Source organism: Rhincodon typus, chromosome 12, assembly GCF_021869965.1.
Source record: "Rhincodon typus isolate 14 chromosome 12, sRhiTyp1.1, whole genome shotgun sequence".
In the NCBI taxonomy this organism is placed as follows: Eukaryota; Metazoa; Chordata; class Chondrichthyes; order Orectolobiformes; family Rhincodontidae; genus Rhincodon; species Rhincodon typus.
The window spans coordinates 26996031-27013185 of NC_063343.1; the positions used below are offsets into that span (position 1 = coordinate 26996031).

The window sequence follows — 17155 nt, forward strand, 5'->3', positions numbered from 1 at the left end:
AGAGTGTCGGCAGTGGCTGGTTTCTTTGCTGAAATGGCGGTCCCAGGAGATGGCAGCGGAAGGCAGAAGAGGCACTGGCTTCTTCAGCATAGTGGGCCCCATATTGAGTTTGAGCCCAGCTCAGGGTCAGGCTGCTTCAGCGGTGGCTGCATTTCAGTGATTGGCCCACTCATGGTGGCAATGGACACAAGATGGTACTGAAGATTGGCGACACGGTTCCAGCAGTGGCGCTGTGGCTGGGCCCAGGTACCAGATGGTGGAGGCAGTGTGTGGGGATTCAGGGCACCTGAGCATTCGCAGACTGAGGGATGGACTTTGTGGCTTTGTTTTTATGGCAGCAAGGACTCATGGCAGAGGCAGGGAGTAATCTAGACATTTCCTTTTCTTTTGGCTGTTTCTTTTATTTCTACTTCTGTTTTTGATCCTGTCTTTTATATACTATGACGACTTTGGAGAATGGCAACTTTTGTACATTTTTCACTGTATTTCCTGTACTCGAGTACACATGACAATTAAATCTAAATCTACTTGCCTATATGATATTGTGCCATTTACTCTATCCCTCACCTCTGGTTGGCCTATGCAGCCAATGAGATGGGAACACACCCAGGGATAGAGTCATCTGACATGGTGATAAATAGTTGAATTCAAAGAAAACAAATCTCTATAATGTTATTGCTTAATTATTCTGTGAAATGGCTCATTTTTGGCAACCAATTATCAAAAGTTGGGAAGAAGTAGAAGGGTTGTTTGGAATGGGATTACTATATTCTTGACCAGATTTAATGCCTCAGTTGGTACCAATGTATCTCCTCAATACTTCTTTTATTATTTGTTTTGTAGTAGTTATTTGGTGACAGAATATAGTTTGATTGGCCTAGGCCCTTATCAAGACTATAAGCATTAATCACGTATTGTGGAGACAGGAAGTTCCCTTGTCAGAAGAAAATCGGTGTACTAGGTGGGTTTTAAAAGACCTCTGTGCACCTAGTGTTGGCAATGAGGTTGTAGACATGCTCACTGAGCCAGTGGGTTGGGTTGCAAACGTTTCGTCACCCTGGGGTTGGGGGGAGAACACGCTTCAGATTTGGACAAGCAGCAGAATCACATCTTCATCCAGAACCTCTGTTCCTCCACAGCCCTGGTCAAAGCATGGGCTGCATTATCTGTTCTCCACATCAGTCCAGGGGATTGTGCAGTGGGGTCATCAACCATGGTCATAGTAACCAGCCATGTAAGGTGCCTGGACCCTTAAAACGCACCAGGTTCCAAAAAAAAAAAAAAAAAAAAAAAAAAAAAAAGTACTCCAAAATGTAGCAGTAATAGTAGCTGCCAGGGTAACAGGCAGACACCCAGGAAGTGGTAACTGTGATCCCAGACTACCATCACATTAATGGAATGCAACCCCCTCCTTGTTGATGAATTCCACAGTGTTATGATACAGCCCTCTCAGTATGCAGTCAATGTACCCGGGGGATGTCAGCCATAACGCGGAGCTCACCATCAGAAGCAAAATGAACTGGTGTAATCTTACAGGGATGGCATTTTCCGCTGTACTAATGCATGTGCGGGTGCACCATTGAGAGATCGACCACGGGTCACTCATCTCTCCCCGGAAGGAGACAGTAACATAGAAGTTCAAAGCAGTTGTCACCTTTGTACCCACTGGGAGAGGATAGCCATCCTTTGCCATGGCCCTCAGCTCTCACTCTAGCAGCTGACCAAATCCCATCACAGTGTCCCAGGATGTAAGAAGCCTGTGCTGAGACCACGCCTCACTCAAATACATGTGTACTTGTGCTGAAGATGAGCTTTGAGGGAATAGGGAGAGACGTGAACAGATAGGTGGAATTGGAGAGAGGGAGAGAGTGTGCTCGAGAGAGAGCAAGCACATGAGACAGATGAAAGGGGTAGGCAGATGACGGGATTATTCACACTCGGCCAGCACAGAAGAGAAGCTGAATAAGTGATAATGAGAGCTGACAGTAGGAGAGATGGGTAGTCTATGCTGAAAACCACCTATGTCATTACAGGACCGGGTGTGGGGTTGGGTTAAAAAACATGGAAGGATAAAATCAGGCTGTAGCGTTACTCAACTCAAATGTTGAGTGCTAGAAGCTACAGGATTTCAAGCAGAAAATGAGATACTGTTCTTGAAGCTTACACTGAGGCTCACTGGAGCACTGCAGCAGGCCTACAACAGAAATGAAAGCCAGGGAACATGGTGGTGTATTGATGGTGCAGGCAACTGGAAGCTAAGGATTACTTTTACAAACAGAACGTAGGCGTTCTGCAAAGTGGTCACCCAAATCTGTGTTTCATCTCCCCAGTGGAGACCATTCTAGATCCAATGAAGTGCAGTAAATCGCTGTTTCACAGGGACGTGTGTTTGGGACTTCAGATGTTGAAGTGGTGGGAGGTAAATGGGCAGGAGTTACACCTTGTATAGTTGCAAGGTAAGATTTTGTGGTGTGTGGAGAGATGTTGCAAATGGAAGAGGAGTGGACCAGAATCTCCCAGAGGGGTCTATTTACGGCACAGGGGCTGCAGCAGTTCAAGAAGGCAACTCACCACTGCCTTCTAAGGACAACTAGTGACAGGCAATAAATGCTGGCCAGGCAGCAAAGCCCACGTTCCATGAGTGAATTTAATTTAAAAAAAAAAAAAAAAAAAAAAAAAAAAAGAGCTGGCTGGGTGGTCCTGCAAGCAATGAATTGCACCAACCTTTTAATGCCAGTTGCTGGGGCCCTCTGCAATACAGGTCTGTACTTACTGAGCAACATGCAAATAGATTGGAGAGGTGCCATGAGGATTCTGAGGGTTTGGCAATTATTGGATGTAAATGCTTGTTGATGCAGGGTGCACGAGGCTCATGCCCTAAGATGCAATTGTGTGTTGATCGTAGTAAAGGCTCTTTGCAACCAGTGGTGAAGTCACCGGGTACCCCCTCTGACTTCTTTATCGAGAATTCTCAGCATCTAGTTAGCTTGCAGGGCAGGGGTAGGGGGTTGGGGGTAGGATAGGCAATTGTGCATTAATGAGGCCAGATGTGCTGTTAATAAGTTCATTAACAAGAAATAATCCTCCTTCATTGGAACTGTGATTCTGCTTAGTGAGAATCTCACCTGAATGCTTGCAATTTAATTAAAAGATGCAGCAAGTTGCTCCTGGTGTCACTATAGGTCTGATTGGACATTTTGTGCAATTCTGTCACATTTCTCAACATAGCCCCTGTCATTCAGACCTCTAAAAGATTGTGCTCTTAGATAATTCCAAAGAATGTAAGAACACAGTTGGTTGTCTTGCTTTATTTTGATTATAGAGCAAGTAAAACTGATCATTGAAATTTCAGCAGAAGTTCTTCATGTTAGCTACGCAAATCACCCCAAATAGCTGTGTAACCTATTTCTTCAGGATGTTCTTTGATTTTATGCTAACATTAGGCAAGAAAAGTGTGTCCTGGAAATTCTGCTTCAAAATGTTTATTTCTGAGCCTATTTCACTACTTTCTTCCAAATTTCTTACATAAGGTTTTAGATTCTGGTTGGATTGCAGTGACTGGAAATATTTAATGTAACAGCATTATTAAAGAACAGAGGGAGAAAGAGAGCAAAAAACTACATGCACGAAAAATGCTAGAACTGATCGTTAAAGGATGTTATAGCACAATAATTAGAAAATCAAGCACAGACAACATTGTTTATGAAAGGGAAATTGTTAATCACTAATTTGCTAGAATTCTATAAGGAAGTGACAAGCAAGGTGGATAAAGGGGAAACCTGTAGGTGTGGACTTAGATTTCCAAAAGACATTTGATAAGATGCAACACAGGATAAAAATTCATGGTGTAAAGGCTAACATAGAGAAAAAGGGTTGGTTCGCTGACAAGGAGAGGACAGTAGGGTCTTTTTCAGATTGACAAATTGTAACCAGTGGAGTGCTCCAGGGATCAGTGCTGGGTCCTCAACTCTTACAATTTATATGAATGGCTGGGATAGGAGTCCAAATGTATACTGGCTTAATTTGCCAATGACTCAAGATAGACAAGGAAGTAAGTTGCGAAAAGGGAGGTTAAAATGTCTGTAAATGTATCCCTTAAGACAAGGTTAAGTGAGCATGCAAAAAGAAAGTGGCAGATGAAGGAGAATTTGGAAAAATGTCAACTTGTCCATTTTGGCAGTAAAAGTAAAAAAGTAAATATTTGAACAGAGAGAGATAGCAAAACTTGGAATTACAGAAAGACCCGGACATCCTGGTACATGAATCAAAGCATTAGTTTGTAGGTGCAGCAAATGACGAAGGAGGTTAATTGAATGATGTTTATTGCAAGGGAAATAGAGAGTGGGACAACTTTGTTGCAGCAGTATAGGACATTGGTAAGAACATACTAGAACTGTGTGTAATTGTGGTATCCTTATTGAACAAAGGATATAATTGCATTAGGAGCTCAAAGAAGGCTACTGACAAATCCCTAGTATGAATGGTTTACCTTGCACATTAGGCCTTTATCTATTGAAGATTGGAAGAACAAAAAAAATGATCTTATTGAAATATGTTAGACTTTAAAATGTAAGTTCTGGCAGGATGTTTCACTTTACAGGAGAAACTAGAACTCAGAAATACATTTAAAAATAAGAAGGTTCACTTTTAAACCGAATGAGGAGGTTTTTTTCCCCCCCTCTTTCAGTAAGTCATGACACCGTGGCATTTTCTTTCCAAGAAAATAGTGGACCTGGGTCATTGACTTTATCCAAAGCCGAATTGGACTTTTGGTAGACAAGGGAATCAAATTTCTGGGGTATAGACAGGAAAGTAAAGTTGAGAGAGCAACATGGTTCCTTTCAGGTACCAAAGCTAGCAATATGTGAATTACCCCTAAAATCCCAAACGTTTGAATCTTAAATCAATAAGTCTACAATGTACAGGCAATTAGGCGATACCAAACAACGCTTGCCTACTGTACTCATGAACTTATCAAAAATCAGATGGATACTTTCAGAATAAGCACATTATGGGACATACCTTTAAGTTCATTTCAGTTCCTTGCAATTCCTTTGTAGCTTCCTCTAAAGTTGCTCGGCAACTCTGCAGCTTCTCCAGTTTTTCAGAAAGGCTGGCCTGTTTATAAAAAGACTGCTGTACTATTGAGAGTAAAACCTAATTGAATCTGTTGGAGTATACTTAATTGATGAGTTTTTTTTAATTTTAGCAATATAATACAATATTTTCTTACCTTTGTCTCATTGTGTATGTCTTTCAGAATGCGTATGTCATGATTTTTGTGCGGGCCTGCAACATAACATGTCACACAAATACAGGAATGGTCATCTAGGCAGTAATATTCAATGAGCTTCTCATGATCTGAACATTTTCTGTCTTCTAGTGAACTTGCAGGTTCAATCAATAGGTGATTTTTCTGAGCAGTTTTCTCAGAGTGTTTTCTCAAATGATGCTCACATAAAGATGCTTCACAGTTCATACATGTTTTCACTGCAGGGAGGGGATTATCCAAACAGAAATCACAGAAGATTTTTGGTGGTTCTTCATTCATCTGTGTGGCTTCAAAGCGTTCTATTATGTTACTCAGTTTCAAATTTTTGTGTAACACAGGCTTTTGAGCATACTCAGCTCGACATTCTGGACAAGAGTAACCAAGCCCTGTGTCTTTTTTGTCCCAGTTCTTTTCAATGCAACTACGACAGAAATTATGCCCACAGGACAATGAAACTGGTTCTGTGTAAATATTCCAGCAAATTGAACAATTTAATTCTTCTTTCAAATTACCAACAGCTGAAGTAGAAGCCATTTTCATCTCTGAGAAACAGAACTAGCAGCTGTAAAAGATTTGTTAAAATGTTAAATTGTTTAATACCAGAAAAAACATTTATATGATACTTGATCACAACTTCAGAATGCTCAAAAAGCACTTCACTGACATTAAAGTACTATTGAAATACACTTACGATGTAGGCAAATACAGCAACTAATTTGCATAAACCAAGCTCCTGTAAACATCAAAATAAACAGAATTAAATTATTTTTGTTTTGGTGAAAATCTATCCCTGTAATCACATCATGAGCGCTCTCCTGCAGTTCTTAAAGAATCATGGGGTCTTTATATCTACTTCAGAAAGTAGATGGGATCTTGATTCAACTTTTCAACTTTTGATGATGGCACCTCAGTATGTCACAGGAGTCGCAACTGAGATTAATATGCTCCAATCGTGCAGTAGGATTTGAAGATACAATGAAACAGAGATGTAGGTACTACAACTTGGCCAAAAATGACAAGATTTCTAAAAAAGTACACTTTACATACATTGGTGCATCTTGTTTTCATAATTATGAATACTTGATTATTTGAAGTTATGCATTAACTCTTCAAATTAAACTCTACATTTTGTTGGAATCCCACCAAACAGGAAGAGCATAAAAATCTGGATACTCTCTAGCATGAATAAATGAATTAGACTCACTAATAATCAGTCATTTGTGCAAAGAAAATATTCTGGACCGCAATTTGGCACACCAGAACTGCAAATAAATAAATAAAGAACCAGAAAATATTTCATAAAGTAAACTTATTCTGGAATAAGGGCCCACCAACATTGTGCTGAAAATAAGTGCCAGTTATGATGTGTGATGAATAAAACTGAATCATCCATTCTGCCCAGATAGAACTCACTCCAAGGACCAGGCAGCATATTGCATAGAATGTTAAGTGAAATGGTAATGGTGGGAAGGGTGGGTTTGTGTAAGTTTTTGTGAGGGCAGTGAGTTCATTGAGGAGGTGGAGTGAAAGTTAATTTCCCCACAAAGTTCGTCTTGTTAGAATCGTGAATATAATGCTGTTGTTTCTTGGATCACTGAAAACTGAGGGTGCCTTCATCAAAAGTTGAAACATTGAAACAAGGTCCCATCTACTTTCTTGGATTTTATTGTTGTGTCCTCAGATGTTTCAAACACCCCTATTGAAGCAATCAAGTCCCTAATTTAAACATCCAAAAGAGCAATATAATTAGACTGTCTTGAACAGCAATTGCAGTGTCTTCCCGTGCTGTGAAAACTTACCAGAATCAACATGGCAGGTATTGATTGCTCAATGAAATTGACAAATTGGAAAGCCTTTGAAAAGTGGAACTGTGTAGCTGCTACCCTTTCTGTGCTATTCTGAGAGAGAACTTTACAAGTGATTTCCAATTTTATTCAAGTTACTTTTAAAAGCTTGGAATTTACTCAGTTTCCTTGCAGTATTGAAACAGCTTCTTCAGCTGATGATAGACACGAGGAGCAGCAACATCAACACTAACTATGCCACAAGCAACAAGAACCACATGAGCACCAATAGCTGCTCTCTTTACATACATATTACTTCATAGGCTCAAAGGATGCTGACAAACCTCATTCTAGATGAAGCTGATAATTCAATGGAATATTGCATAAAGAGAATCAACTCACTGCACATATTGAGCTGCAGCACTTCTGGACACTCAGAATTTCGTGGTTGGTCAGAGCTAACTCCTAGAACAAGACCCCCTGCAATGTGACCATGCTTTGCCATCAAGGTCACCAGAGCCATGCATTTCTTCACCTTCAACATCTTCCAATTTCCTTTTTTTTTTAATCTGTTCACAAAACGTGGGTGTCACTGACTAGACCAGCATTTATTGCCCATACCCAATTGCCCTGGAGACGATTGTGGCTAAATGCCTTTTAAAGCAACGCAGTATTTAGGATGTAGGGACACCCACAATACTGTTAGGAAGGGAGTTCCAGGATTTGAACACAGCAACTCTGGAAGAACACTGATATAGTTCCAGGTCAGGATCATGTGTGGCTTGTTGGGTGTCTTACATGTAGTGATGTTCCCATGAATCTGCTACCCTTGACCTTCTAGTTGGGAGATCTGTATCAGAGCATCTTCTAGATGGTACACACTGCTGCTACTACGCATTGTGATGGTGGTACTAAATTTTGACAGTGTTGCATGAGACGCTATTCAATCAAGCTGCTTTTTCTGGATGGTGTCAAGTTTTTTTTGTGTTGTTGGAGCTGCACTTATCCAGGCAATTGGGGAGTACTCCATCATGATTGCAAGGCAGAAAAACATGGATGTGCTAATGAGTTGAATGAAAAGGGGTAGGAGGAGGCTTGTGTGGAAGATTAGTTGGAGAATATATCAGCCTAATTTTGTGCTGCCATCTCTATAGTCTAAATATTAAGACAAGAGGAGGATTCCAAGTGGTGGTGGTATCTGGAGATGAGGAGAGGGAGAGAAGGAGGGATTACTTCTGCATAGCCCAGGAGCATATACCTTGCCAATTTTGCATTTTCTCTGCATTGTTCACATCTCTAAGATGGGCAGTAAGTACGATATGCAATCAAATGAAGTAATCTCAAACCAATTATTTAAAGTAAGAGTGCAAAAATCAAGGTTTTTGAATTTGGGGAGTCTTGAAAAGAAAACTGAGACAATTAGCAAAACGAGGATTCAGAGTGGGCAAGTCTTGCAAATAGTTTTAATGATAATTCTGTGGAAATTGTTGACAGCAGGCAAGAGGTATGAGGGAGTTGATATTTTGGGTTGGCACCCTTCTTCAGAAGTGGTCCCGACCCAAAACATCAACTTTCCTGCTCCTCTGATGCTGCCTGGCGTGCTGTGTTCCTCCAGCTCCACACTGTTGTCTCTGACTCCAGCATCGGCAGTTCTTATGATCTCTGAGGAAGTATGAGGGAAATATTTTTCTGCAGCATTATGAGGAAGGAGCATGCTGCACTTACCAGGAATTTAATTCAGATGAATACATGTACCTTCTATCATTAACAGGTCTTTTCTCTTGCCCCTCGCACAAGAAGTGAACACAAAACACAGGGACAGAGAGAAGACAGTAGGTGAAGACATCCACAAACATCTCAGTTCACTGATTGTTGTAAAGAAGACCATAGAGATAAGAAAGATAATTGCACCTCTTTCACTCATTGGTTGGGCTTTAGTTTGTCCAAATGAGCAGTGCTACTCACCAAACCAAGAATGGACAGGCACCCCCATCTATTACACAGGGAGGGGGATGTTTAACAGTATAAAGTATTGTTGTCAGTCAATGCACCCACCCATTGAGCCTTCCCCTTCTCTGTCTGGCTCCCAAATTAGTCAATAACTTTAATGTTTCCCTCTCCTCAAATACTTTTCACTCCTCTTCAATTCAGCCGTCATCACATCTATTTAAAAACATGCGCCTTCAATCCTTGCAAATTACTGCACTATCCTTAGTCCCCAGTTCTTTTGAAAATCCTTGAACATGTGTTACCTCTGAAATCAATGCCAATCTTACTAGAGACTGTGCATTTTTGAATTCCCCAATAAGGGTTTCATTCTTTTACTGTACTACCCTAGTCAGACTCAGATAAAATTCTGTGACTATGACTGTAGTAAAGCAAGTGTACTTCTCTGTCTACTTGTTCATAGGATTTGACAAGTTGATCACAACATCCCTGTCCAACAGTCTTCCCTATTGTTGAGCTGTTTGGACCATTCACCCCAATGTCCACTACACCACACCTTCATCTAGTTCTGCTCTCGTCACTCCAGTCATAGACTGCAACTGTTCCTTTTCACAAGTCACATTGGAATCTCCCAAAGATCTATCCTTGCTATTTCCCATCTACATATTCCCCCACGCACACCTCACTCCAACTCTTAAATCTTCCATTTTCTTTGATTTGTTAATCTGTTTGCCAGAAATGCAAAACTGGATAAGAAAAATTTAGCTCCAACTAAATATTGGGAAGACTGAAGCCATACCCTAAACACTGGAATTTCTTTTCTAAACCTTTCCATTTCTTTATCCCCTTCTCTCTCTCTCTCCCCTCCCCCCTTTTAAGACACTCCTTAAAACATATAGCTTTGATCCACCTTTTTGTCATCTGATTTATCTTATCTGACTCACTGTCTCATTTTGTTTGAAAGAACTCCCTGGAAAGCCTTGGATGTTGTAAAGGTAGTACATAAATCCAGGTTGGTGTTGTTGTATCATAATGCTAAGCCAAAGCTTTAAAAAAGCCAACAATGTCTCTTTCAAACAGCTGACAGGAGCATTTTGCCTCACCCAGTAGGAGCAATTGAGTGAAATTCTCCAAAGACCCTTTTATATCTACAAACATTCTGATACGAGGTGGTTCCTCAAGGACTGTACCTTCAATTTTTTACTTTTCTGTCCTTTGCGTCATGTTGGTCTTCAGCTAAATTGGAATGATGCCTGTGGCCAACGTTGCCAGCTAATAGATAAAGAAAGGAGAGAGGTAAGAAAACAACCACTTACAGCAGAAAACAAGAGAACCAGCAGTGTATTGAACCCCACTAATTCAAGCTGACTGCTGGGTGATATAACCTAAAAGGAACAGAGTCTGCCGGTTTCCGTACATTCAATTACTCTGGGCAGAAATTGAGAATGTTTGGCAAGTTTTGAGTTTACCGGAGGATGAGACTTCCTGATAACATGCATTATGCAATGAATTACAAGTGATGTATATCCTTGAAGAAAGTGCAATCACAATACAACAATCATATAGCACATACTCCAGTTAGTAAATTAATGTAGTAGTTTCATCTGGAATATGAGAAGGACGAGACAGTATAAAAGGAATAAAAAACAAAAGTTGCTGGAAAAGCCCAGCAGATTTGGCAGCATCTGAGAAGGAAAAAAACAAGAGTTTCAGGTCCGGTGACCCGTCCTCAGAACTCAAGATTTAAGTACAAGTATAAAAGCCCCTTCTTGAAACCCAAATGAACACAGCCAGCCATATACACATGCTAAAATATCTGTGGAATATTGGAAAAGTATGTGAATTCATTTCTTAAATTTAACAAAATGCAGATTATGGGGAGGAAATAGTTTCAGAAATCAAATTATTCAGGATGGCCAGATGCATTCATAAAATATGCTCCTATCATAAATGGTCAAAGCACCCTCCCTTTGAATGAAAAGGTTTCAGGCTAATTACTAATGAATGAATTTGTGGGACCATGAGCCTTTAAAATGTGCAATTCCTAAGAATTTTTTTTTGTATATAGCAATTCAAATTTAGCAGCAAATCAGTTTCCCTGCGACTATGATTCTTTACTGTGTCACAAGCAGCTAATGAGACATTTATTTCTGTGAAGGTTTTCACTACTGAGGTTGCAGGAATGTGTTGATTGCCTTCTGGTCCAACTCTTCCGATGGTTCACAAAAAAAAATTAATTTTACCCGAGTAGTGATGGGGCCAAGTTTATAAGTTTAAGAGACTTCATCTGGTCTAGTATTAGAAACCGTTCAGCCAGGTTTCTTTCACCAAAGAATTGGCAAATAAAACTTATTCAGAGATACATACAAATATTGCTGACAAAACAAGCTTAAGTTGTACAAAGATAGGTCTATCTTGTATTCTAGATATTCTAACATCCCAAAAATAGCATGAGGCAAATAAAGGTAGCAGACCAAAGAACATGTCAAATAACAAACATGACTGGGACAGGTCCCATGGATTTCTCAGCAATTCTCCCCAACTGCCAACTGCTCTTTTCTTCCACGGGAGTGTCTCTCTCTGTTTCACTGTGAGTCACCAAATCTCATTAAAACTTCACAAGGAATCCAAACTGTTCACTTTTGATGATCTGGTTTTGATAATCCCTCAGGGGCTGCTTTGTCATAGACTGTCTCAATTAATGACTGCTCACATTCTGATGGTTCATCTTTTCCTGAGAAAACGTTTTCAGAAAGTCCAGAGACTGCATTCCGGAACTCTTACAAGCATGGTTCCAGATTTTTCATAAGCAGCTAACTTCACAAAGTTAGCACTACCCCTGGATTTTTTTCTTTTCTTGAACCCTAATGCTCAGCTGCACAAATTAATGTGAAGAAAAATCAGAGTTAATGTTTCAGGTCCAGTGACCCTTCTTCAGATGACTGTTCCTGATTTACAGCATCCGCAATTCTTTTGGTTTTTATTTTGCACAAAGCAAATAATGCTTCTGGATTCGATCACCCTTGTTCACAGTTGCATCAAGCTATTAATGGCACATGCTTTATTCCAAACCCCTACAGCTCCCAGGTCTGAGTTCTTACTGCAATGTGTAAATGCCTACTAACTCTTAGACCTTCCTCCTGAGGTCTGACTGCATAGTTTTCTAGGTGGTATTGTCTTTTCACAAAGCCCCAACTGTATAATTAATTGTCCACTACTGATTCCTAGAATGTTTTTCTGAATTCTGACTACGCTGAGCTGATGTTCCTAATTTGCTCCTCAGCAGACAACTTTATGGTTCCTTGGAACATGCCTCTGTTTTCCTGTCCAACTAACAGTAACCCAGGATTTTGTCTTCAATGACCCCTGAACTGAATGGGTAATCTATTGACAACCTTGCAACATGCTTCACCCCTATTTCTAGGCAGAATTGAACCCTGAATTCAAGTCCCACCTACTCCAGAGACATGCAATAAATATCTCAAAACAGGTTGCTTTAAAGACATCCCTCTTGTGGCACAGAGGTAGTGTCCCTGCCCCTGAACTGTGAGACCTAGGTTCAAGTCCTATATGCTCCAGAGTTATTCAATAACATCACTCAACAGGTTGATTAGAAAATTAGGGTAAGATTTTGGAACAGTCAATTGTAGCAATTCCCTGGAACTGCCAGTTCCCTGAAAGTTGCAATATTCACCAAACAAGTACAAATTGCAAAAAAGGAGTTCACCTGATATGATTTTTAAAAAATGTAAGTACGCAACTACAGGAGCAAACTTACCATAATGCAAGCCCTGCCATTGAAAGATATGTTTTGAGATCCAATTTTGATAAATTCATAGAAACGTGTTATTCAGTTATTAAATCACTGATACAGCAATGCAAGTTCATGGACTCATCATAGGGTGAGCACAGCAAAGAGAACAAGAGGGATGAGGAGCAGAATGGCAAAGGGAATGGAGATTGGGCATCAATGGGACAGTGAGGGGACCAGAGAATGGAATGGGGTAGTGAGCAGCTCAGTGAAGGGAGTGGAGAATAGAAAGGGTGAGGCAGAATCAGCAGCAATGGGTACACCTCTTCCAATTCCAATTTCCAGTTCTGGGGACCAAAATAGTGACATCGATGGCACTGACATCCTGCTCTAGAGCATTGACAGGACATACTCAGTAAATAAAATCTATTACCTAAGCCACAGAGGGTACAGTATTCGAGTAAATCAGCCGGATGCCAAGAGAAATCCAAGACTGGATATCTAGATATATAGAAGGAAATGACAATCATACTGAGAGGCATACAAAGACTGTGTGTGTCTGTGTGTGTGATGATAGCTCCCTAATGCATGACTAGCACTAGAGAAGTTTCCCAGTGGCCATCTGTTAAACAGTTTGCTGCCTGTACGATGGCAGTGGGGGTGGGCAGAGAATTGACAAATATGGCCTTGGTTAGGGATGGTTTTGATGCCTAACTGGCACTTCGTCAGCATTTGAGCAGTTTTCCACCAGGTGTGGAGATCAGCTCAAGAGAGGCACCCTCCATTCTGCAAGCTTGAGCCAGTAGTTCAATGTTACAAAGTGTGAGCTACATGCATAAAAGCTTGAAAACAACCTATCGAAAAGTTGTTCTTCCATCCATCCATCTGAGCCCTTTAGCCTGAACCCCTTTTAATTTTTTACTACAGTGCAAGCTATCAAGGGGCCTGGCTGCATCAGTAGTCTGCTATCCATCCTTTAATTTAAGGTGAACATTGAGCCAGACATAGGGGAGCTGATGGACTAGTAGTATTTTCACTGGACTGTTAATTCAGTGACACAGATAATGCTCTGGGGACCTGGGTTTGAATCCCGCCACAGCAGATGGTGGAATTTGAATTCAATAAATATCTGGAATTAAGAGTCTAATGACGACTGTGAATCCATTATCGATTGTTGGAAAAATAACCCATCTGGTTCACTAATGTCCTTTAGGGAAGGAAACTACTATCCTTACCTGGTCTGGCCTACTTGTGACTCCAGACCCACAGCAACGTGGTTGACTCTTAACTGCCCTCTGGGGAATTAGGGATGGGCAATAAATACTGCCTACGCCCTCATCCCATAAATGAATGAAGAAAAAAAAAATTAAAATACCACCTTAAGGAAGAAAGCTTTGACAGTGCTTGATCCCTGTTTATGCGAATCTGAACCCCCAGTCGGTGTGGACATTGGTTTCAAAGGCCATGATAAAATCCAGACTATAAATATAAATGAAACAGTGGACCAAACTAGCAGTCCAGAATAAGAAAAACCATGATTATTACTGTAAATAGTAGAAAATCAATCATATGGAGTCATGAAGACAAAATAAATTATGTTAATGAAATGCAACCACATATCTTCTTGGAAAATGTTAAGTTGTAAAAACGTAACAACAGAAGTGAAGCGTTACACATTATGTGCTCTATTGATAAGAAGAGCAGAAATAAATTCTACTCGATATTTAAACTGCACAGTGCATTATGAGATAATACAGGTTAAGAGGGAAGAATCATGCAAAACTATTCTACATGCTTCCTGAAAATTTTCAGTTGGAATTTCTAGAATTATCATAAATTCATTTTAGTGCATTGAGTTAAATGCAGAACATTATTTCTTAGACAAGAAACTAGAAAAGGACTAACTCCTTTTAAAAGGACTAGTCCTAACTAAAGGACTAACCATAAGTTGTTAATGTCATGGCGTACTTTAAGTAAATTTTCTGTTCTACGATGCAAAGTGGAATGTGGATTAGATCTTCAATCTACACCACATTTTCTTGTTCTCAGAAGAGATGTAAGTGGGAATCTCCTAAATCTGACTAATTTGATTTATTCAGTGCCTTTGATGATATTCCATGTGCTTGAAAGACGATAGCAGGTGGAGCACAACATCTTTTAAAAGTTTGACACATTTCACACGAGATTAACTCCAGATGCAGGAGAAGGCAGCAAAAGGTCATTGTATAGTTGCCAGTGGTGAAAGATTTTTTTAAAAAAGCTGAGTAATGATTTATATTTATCTAAAATTTCTTCCCTGATCATGAACAAAAACATACAGAACCTTTTGTATGCAAGTAACTGCTAATTCATAGCCTAACAACCAACATAAAAAGGATGGTTAGAAAAAAAAACTTGTAATTCTTAGCTGGTTGTGGTTTCTTACAATGCATGATTGACGACAAGAACAATATTGCATCAAAAAATATTCTCAGGCATTTGGAGTTAAACTGCAGATTGCTTCTTAAAATACATAGTAAAAAGTTAAAACCATGATTTCAAATTTGTTTTGTTAATTGAAGCAGATACCTTATCCATGCTGTACCCTGGAAAGGGAATATCCGCAATGGATAGATCTTGCCCCCTAGCAATATCTATTCTATTGATGACTTTCTAGGAGAGTTCAAATGACTAGCTAAAAGCTGTACAATCTTTTTCACAATCACCTTCACTATGAAGTTATTACATGCTGTGCTGGGCAGAAATAGCAATGTTGCCAGGCATAGTTATCAGTGATCACTTTGGTTGCTATGCTATATCATAAGTGTCAACAATGACTCCAATATATCAAGATAACCAATCTGGTAACAACTCATTAGATGAAGGATGTAATATACTGCACTTAAGTTTGACCTTGACCTGAACGATCACACAAGTCTCATTCAATAAAAAGCACCTATTTCTTATACCAGCTCAAACATAAACGTGTGAGATGTCTATACCATGAATACCTTAAAATGGTGTTTATTGCATATTTGCACAAATGGAGAGCAGAGTGATAGGGAAGTGAAAATGAGAATTAATCCCTGTAATGTGGTATTTATTTGAACAAGAGATGAAAGATTCTATGCCATTATTTCAATAAGGTCATGGAGATCTCACAGTATTCCTGTTATGATTGCCACTCAACCAAAAACAGAATAATTGACTCACTGTTCCACTGTTGTTTCAAAATGGTTTCCATGGCTGCCTAAACCATACTTATGCAGTATTAGTTAATGTTAAATCCTAACCACTGAATAAAGGTTTATTCTATTTGCATTTCTATTGATTAATCTTCAGATTTAGGAGTGTTGGACTAACATTTGCTCTGTTCACAAGCATTTCTGCATAGCTGCAAAACTCAGCAGCACAGGATTACAGCACAGAAGGAGAGGTCAATTGATCCATCATGTACATGCCAAAAGCAACTCAGCAAGTTTCACTCCTCTGCCCTTGCAATTTTTTTCCCTTCCAGCTCTTAGCCAAAACCCTGTTGAAAGCTACCACAAAATCTGCCTCAATTATACTTTTTCACAGTGTATTTTTGATCTTTACCACTTGCTTAGTAAAAAGTTGCTCCTTTAGTCAATAGTCTAAATTTAATGTTCTGATTCACAATCCTTCCACCAATGGGACTACCTTTCTCTCGCTCTCCCCACTATTTCTATCCCTCAATATGACTCCAGGGAGGAATGGTGCCTCCTTGGTGCTAGACTGAAGAATGTCACAAAAGCTGCAATGCTTCTGGGTAAGGTGCACAGTCAAATGCTGTGGTCCGCATTGGCATTAAGGAGATAAATGAGCCAGAAAGTAGTCCTGCAATCTGAATTTAGCAAAATAGGTAGAGTATTAGCAAGCAGGATTTCTAAAGTGGTAATCCCTGGATTACTCCCCGTGCCACTTGCAAAAGAGAAGGCAGATGAAAAAAAAGTGACTGAAAAGATAATGTAGAAGGGAGGGCTTTAGACCCCTCAGACAGTCTCATGGGAAAATGGCACTTGTACAAGACAAATGGGTTGCATTTGACCAGAGCAGGGACTGAGTTCCTTGCAGGGTGATTTGTGCAATTGAGCAGAGTTTCAACTAAACAGATGTATGGGAACCAGGAGAGAATATTGGAAAGCAATACCAGCATGCTCAATATGCTGGGAGAAGGACAGACAGATAGTACTAGACTAGACATTAAATAGATGGAGTCAGAGTACAGAAGAAAATAATAAAGTCTAAATCATACACTACACATGAACACTGTATATAATAAGATTGGGGAGTGACCTAGCTCAGGTAGGTACAGGTCTGCCTTTACAATATTTCGTTACATGATTCGGAAAAGGAAAGAGAGAGAAAGAGAGAGAAAGAGAGAGAAAGAGAGAGAAAGAG

General features: G+C 39.9%; 1 protein-coding gene across 2 annotated transcripts in view; it reads right to left on the reverse strand.

Annotated features, from left to right (window-relative positions):
* Window positions 1-17155, reverse strand: part of LOC125484539 (E3 ubiquitin-protein ligase TRIM8-like) — a 48199-nt gene that overhangs the window by 15919 nt on the left and 15125 nt on the right. Inside the window, exons 2-4 of one of the 2 annotated variants that reach the window (XM_048603753.1) lie at window positions 10194-10275; window positions 5234-5834; window positions 5023-5118 (exon numbers count right to left, since the gene is read on the reverse strand). In XM_048603753.1, the coding sequence (XP_048459710.1) occupies window positions 5023-5118; window positions 5234-5812 (675 nt within the window). In that variant the 5' untranslated portion in view covers window positions 5813-5834; window positions 10194-10275. The remainder of the gene's footprint in view (window positions 1-5022; window positions 5119-5233; window positions 5835-10193; window positions 10276-17155) is intronic. The other variant, XM_048603754.1, reaches the window with a different exon arrangement.